This window comes from Microtus pennsylvanicus, chromosome 21, assembly GCF_037038515.1.
Source record: "Microtus pennsylvanicus isolate mMicPen1 chromosome 21, mMicPen1.hap1, whole genome shotgun sequence".
Lineage (NCBI taxonomy): Eukaryota > Metazoa > Chordata > Mammalia > Rodentia > Cricetidae > Microtus > Microtus pennsylvanicus.
In genome coordinates, this window is record NC_134599.1 from 22,333,366 (window position 1) to 22,339,823 (window position 6,458).

The following is a 6,458-nucleotide window of genomic DNA, read 5'->3' on the forward strand; positions in this document are numbered from 1 at the left end:
GTGAGGAAGCAGCTTTATAAAAACTGTGTCGATGGGCCAGCAGCATGGCTTAGGTGGTAAAGGGGCCTGCTGCAAGGCTGGATGCCAAGCTTGATCCATTCATATCCTCTCTCTCTCTCTCTCTCTCTCTCTCTCTCTCTCTCTCTCTCTTTCTCTCTCTCCTCTCTCATACACACACACAGAAAATAAATGCATACAATGTAATGATAAAAAAATTAAAGAAAAAATGAGTGAATAGATTTCTCTGGGAATTTGAACTTTAAAAGAAATAATGATGGTGGGGGTGGTGGTAGGCCAGCCTGGTCTGCATAGTGAGTTCCAGGACAGTCAGGCTACATAAATGAGACCCTGTCTCAAAAAAGCAAGGAAAGAAGGAAGAAGGTAGGTAGGTAGGTAGGTAGGTAGGTAGGTAGGTAGGTAGGTAGATTCTAAGGGGTGATAACACACTATACACACTTAAATCTGTAACTTTAAATGATAATTAATCAGTGAATAAATAAACAGATGGAAGACCGACTACCTCTGATACTAATAAATATAACTATCCAACAACTGGCACAATAATTGATCCAGTTAATAAACAATGGTGCTGATCAGTGCATGAAATCTTGACGAATGAGATGGCCATATAGTTATATGACCTCAAAGTACCTGTCCATAGATTATTAATTATGAAGGAAAAAAGAGTTGTCTTTTGAGGAAGAGAGTTAATGGACACCGCCTTAACCTAGAGTTGAAAGTCCAGGTCACTAATGGCAAGGCTGCTATGTTATATCCCTTGATAGAATATGCCACAGGAAAAGGCATTACTTCTGGGGTAGTCCTGCCCAAACAGCAGACTGGGAACCAAATTACAAGACAGTGTGAGGGAAAGCTCAGAATTAGTGTCACCCTAAGGAATAGCTAGCCTGTTCTCTTCAGAAATGCCAATGTCACTAACAACTAAGGAAACACAGGAACTGTTTAAAGTTAAATGAGATGAGATGGAAAATCCCTAACATCCACAGCCCAACTCTTCTAGGGGATGATAAATGACATTAATGGGAAAATTATAATAAATTTGCGTGAGACACACAGCGCTTTTTTTTATCAAAGTGGCAGTTTCTGAATTTCATAAATTAATTGTTGGTCTCTAAGAACTAGAACATCTTTATTCCTAGGATAAAAATACAGAGATGTGACATCTGAAACTCTCAGTTGTCCAGAAAGAGTATAAGTTTCATACATTTATACATATTTGTCAAATATATAAAATTATTTGTATGCTTACATACATATTTTCATCTGTGCTCGTATATATATTCAGTATATTTATCCTGGAAGAAAGAGATAGAGAGAGGGGCAGGCAAGATGGCTCAGAGGCTAAGGCACTTGCCTCCAAGCTTGACAACTTGAATTTAAACAAAGGGGCCCACGCAGTGAAAAAAGAAACTGGCTCCGACATGTTGCCCTCTGTCCACCTGCTCCCAGATGAGAATGAGCCACCATCTTTCTACAGCTTCTTTGGTAACATCTTTGCACAATATCTATGGCCCAATGCCCAGAACATCTTGAAAAAGGAAATTAATCCAAAGTTGCTCAAGCCACCTCTACTCGCCCCAATCCCCCTCACTTGCTCTTGTGTTTATTATGACTGCGTTTGTCCTTACTCTCTTCATTGCCTCTTCATCCTTCTGGCAGCTTCCCAAGAGCCCACGTCTTTTTAAATGACAAGCATGGCTGGCTATTCAACATGAGAACATGACAGGGGCAGAACCTTTCGGAAATAGAAGGGTCTGGCACGATGCTACTCCCTAACGAATCTAAATATCGCTCCACTGTGGTGCAAATAAAACCCAAGGAGAAGCAATTTCAGCCAAGTCAGTTCACCTCAAAAACACTCCTTCCCAGACACAGAGCCTGATGGCCCTTCACAAGAACAGTGGGTCACATGCAAATCAACAGCTTAAGAGATAATAAAACTAGAGTGAGACATGACCTTAAGAGTCCTTGAATCCCGCTATTAACTCGCTGAAAAAACCATTTATGAAAGTTCCAAAGGAAACGTCTTTGTGTGCACAGCAATTATAAAAAGACAGTTCAGCAGCTGTTTCTACACCTGTATGATGTTACTGCTGAATGCAAAAGAAGTTTCAAATATTGGGTGCAAGGGCCTTACTACCACCAGCGTAGGCATTTCGACCTAGCTCTGGTAGGTACCAGCTGCTCAACTCAAAAACAGAAGCATCTCAAAGAGAGGATCTTGGACCTGGGGACCTAGAGATGAGATCGCTCAATCTGAATTCAAGAGTCTTGACAGTACTGGTGTTGAAATGGATCCCAAAGTTTCCATGCTAATGACCCAAACAGATCCTGGCAGTTTAAGTCCTTAGGGAGTCTCTGAAGCACGTGTTTATTTTTGCAAATTCCTTCAGAAGTTACTCAGCTTCTCCAACCCACACAAAAGTATCAACAAAAAGGCAAGGAAAATCATTCTTCTTTGGGGACACTTTGGCCTACTAATGGTTTAAACTGTCCTTGTAGCCAGTCACAGGTGGGGCGTGATAGGGCTTCTCCTACAGTCTTGTTTATTCTCAAGTGTGGAGCTGAAGTGCTGTGAGTATCTTGTGGAGAGGGAAACAGAACTTGGAGACAATACACTTATTGCGGCTCCTCTCCCAGTGTGGCACAGACATAGCAAAGACTCCCAGGCTACCAGGGATTTGTGGTCCCCATGTGCTTTTTCTACATCTTCCTGCACTGGTGACGTTTAAGGGGTTTGCAATATTTATTTAAAAAACTGAGAGATGGTTGAGGGGGGGTTCCTTTATGAAAATAATAATCATGATGACTTGCCACAAGGTGTCAGTATATGTCCCCACACAGTAAATCAGTTCGAGCTGTTAAATCTATAATACGAGATACATCAGAATCGACGGCTATAATGTGTTGTCTAGCCTGGCATTAGCGTGAAAACACATTCTTGCCACTGCTCTCAGCAAGCAGAGCCATCAAAGTACTAGGCTGGGTTTACTTAAACGGGGAAATAGAGGGGTGTTGATGACTCCCCACCTCACCTAGACTGTTCTTTTCCTGCCTCTAAATCAGTGTGTTCACTACCATAGTGTGGACACCTTTCTGTCCTCCCTCTCCCTCCCTCCTTTGCCCTCTGAGTGTCTTGCCCGTGTTCTTCTTGCCCTGAAGTTCCTGAACTACGAGACCAGATCAAATCAGAGGGACCAGGTAAGAGAGATGACACTCTTACAGCAGGAACTCCAAACCAAAAGGCAACTCCTGCTTACCTTTTTACCATTCACAAAGAACACCAACTCGTCTGCAGTCATCTTGGCTGGTCGAGTCACTGAGTTCCCAGGAGGTACTTGCAGATATCACTGCCGTGAGACTTGGAAGATACGCCTCCCAGCAAAAATGAAACAAAGTCGGCCAATGGGAAAGAAGCAGCCCCAGGCATGGACAGTTCTTGGCATTAGTCACAGGTTTACATAATCCACCGGGAAGGACCAAACAAGCACACCACACAGCAGCTCACCCTCTCTGCTCCTATGTCAAAGTACACAGAGGAAAGTGTGTGCCCAGATTAGTGAGGGCTGTGTCTTGGCACCAGATGTCTGAATTCTGGGCACCTGCTCTGGTGGAACCTGCTTCATCCTCCTCCCACTTGCCATACCAGGAAGAAAGGGGGAAGGAAGCCTTTGTCAGTCACTGCCAATAAGAGCTGATTCACTCTCTTCCCGTCCACACTTGCTATTTCTCCAGTCCGGCCTACACTAATGCAGACTCGGCACTGGTATGCTTAACTCATTCTCTCGTGGCCTGGTGAACTATGCAGGTCGCAGACAGAGAACTCAGTGTCCAGACTCAAACCCTGGCCACTGACTACAGCCTGTCACTTATCCCCTGCAGAACTCAGCTCTTCGTCCCGGAAAAAGGAACATAAAAATGATACCAAAATCAGAGAGCTGAGAGACAAATAGTCTCTTGGATGTGCCTTATAAACTTGCAGAAAACCAAAAATATGTACGCTTGTTCCAAAAGTGTCTTCATCATAGGAACAAATCCTGAGACAAAACATGCTTGAGACTTGCACAGACATTGTCAAATCATCAGAGGCGCTCTCAAAAAATAAACAAACAAACAAATTTCAAACACCAAATAAATAAAAATGCTTATGGAATATAATCACAGTCTATTAATAGAACTGAACCTCCCCCTCAGGAGTTAGTGTCCCTAACTCCTGGTGTAAAGATCTATGCACACAGGCAACACCAATGGGCTCTCCCTGCTCCACCCCTCCCTGTGCTCCCTTCCACCCCACCTCCACCACAGCAGCCACTCTGTCCTTCCCCAGCCCCGCAGTCCCTCCAGTCAGTCAGCCAGCCTGCAAGAGAACACATCCAGTGCTCCTGGAAGACCACAGGAAAGGAAGAAAAGAGCCTGAGTCAGATGCAGCCAGCACAGCAGCATCTTGAGCAACAGTATTACCGGGACAGTCACGCCATCGACACAATGTCCCTCAGCCAGCACAGCCCAGTCAGGACCAAGAAACAAATTTCTTTGTCAGTTGATTGATACCCCAGTTTGTCCCTAGACTGTGCTGTGTCTCACGTGCCAAATCCTATGAGTTTCTCAGTCCAGGACAAATGGGGATGCCGATGGCTGTGAGGCAGTAGTTGTTAGCTGGAGTGGAATTCCCTACAAAATGAGTCATTTGGCTGTCTGGGACATGTTAGTGACAGGATCAGTAGAAAGGTTGTTGTTGCTGCTGCTGCTGCTCCTAAGACCAGGAAATGGGACTAAATATTCCAAGCTCAGGACAATCCCTCACCACAAAGACTTGTGCAGCCTAAAATGTCAATCAAGAAGAGACAGAGAAATCCTGGTCCAAAAGGAGAAGGGTGGGGCGAGGGATTAAGGCTGATCCTAGGGCGTGTGTTTCTACCTCTCCCTGTTCTTCATGTTCGTATGATTGACTGGCTCTTCTATTCACTGACGCACCCAAACTTACATCTTCATGAGCTCTGTCTAGGCTGTCCTGCACAGTCCCAAGGAGAGTTACGTAGGCTGGATTTAGTATTAGCTCCATCATCTTTGCAAAAGTCACTGCCTTCTACAAAAGTCCAGTGTCCTCATTTACAGACATGGCTTGCCATGATTACAAAATCACCTCTTTTGAAAATTTTTATGAGGTTTAACTGTTCCCCACAGACATTGTACAAGTGCTTGAGGGGTGTCTAATGCCCACACTCCCCTTCCCCTATCATAGTTTGAAGGAAAAGGTAGCCTGACTAGGGTACTGCAAGAATATACACAGACACAGACACACACACACACACACAGAGGGAGATTGCAGAGTTGTATCAAAAATTTTTTAAAGGCCAAATAGAGGACCCAAATAAACAGATAAGTAATTAATATAAATTATTAAGTTGATTTAAAACACAGAAAGGAAGTTGCCAATACGGCATGGCTGGAAGAACCAATAATTTGAAGGGGAAATTTTAAAATATGGAAGAAAAAAATCACCAAGGAAATTCAGATGCTTCAAAAGGAACAAACAAAATTCTGGGAATGAGAGAAGCAATCAAGCATTCTGGAAATGAGAGAACCAATCAAGCAAATAAACAACACATCAGAAAACGTCATCAACAAACAAGAGCAAGCCAAAGAATGAATCTTAAGAGTGGTGACAAGGTCGAGGCAGTGATGCATACAAGCATATCAAAGAAAAAATGGGTTGGGAGAGTTCTCAGTGATTAAAATGTTTGTGTAAGGTCTGGAGTTTGGGTCCGCAGAGGCCACCTAAGTGGCAGGTGGACATGGAAGCCCACCTGTAATTCCAGCCTGAGATGATAGAGACAGAAAATCTCCAGAGTTAGCTAGCTAGCGAGTCTAGTCATACTGGCGAGCTCTGAGTTTGATTGTGAGACAGTACATCATTGGACCCCAAATGTATGCCCACATACTCAAGAGAACAACACTAGTCTACACAGGATAGAAGAAGGAGATGGTAGAAAATCAAATGTCTTAGACATCCTAGTCAATGAAATGTTAGCCAAGCATTGCCAGAATCTAGAAAAAGAGACATCCAAATAGAAGAAGTCTTCCAAACCCCAAACAGTCATGACCAGAGAAGAATCTCTACAAGATGTATCATAATCAAAATATCAAAAATACAAAGCAAAGAAACCACAAGAGAAAAATGCCAACATACAGAGGCATAAATATCACAGTAACATCAGATGTGATGTCAGCAACCATAAAGCCATAAAAGCATGGAATGATATACTCAATCCTTAACAGAAATTATTGTTAACCAAAATTGTTATACTCTAAAAACAAGTATTTATTAAAAACAGACGGAGAAGTAAGAATATCTCAGAGAACACAGACACATATGACATACACACACTAAACAAACAAATAAGATAATAACTAAGCCAGCTGTAAGAAAAATCTTC

At 43.0% G+C, this 6,458-nt stretch overlaps 1 protein-coding gene across 1 annotated transcript in view; it reads right to left on the minus strand.

The window, feature by feature from the left end:
• Positions 1–3,630, minus strand: part of Xdh (xanthine dehydrogenase) — a 63,751-nt gene extending 60,121 nt beyond the window's left edge. The window contains exon 1 of the mRNA XM_075955102.1: positions 3,282–3,630. Coding sequence (XP_075811217.1) covers positions 3,282–3,323 — 42 coding nt within the window. The 5' untranslated portion in view covers positions 3,324–3,630. The remainder of the gene's footprint in view (positions 1–3,281) is intronic.
• Positions 3,631–6,458: the final 2,828 nt, after the last annotated feature.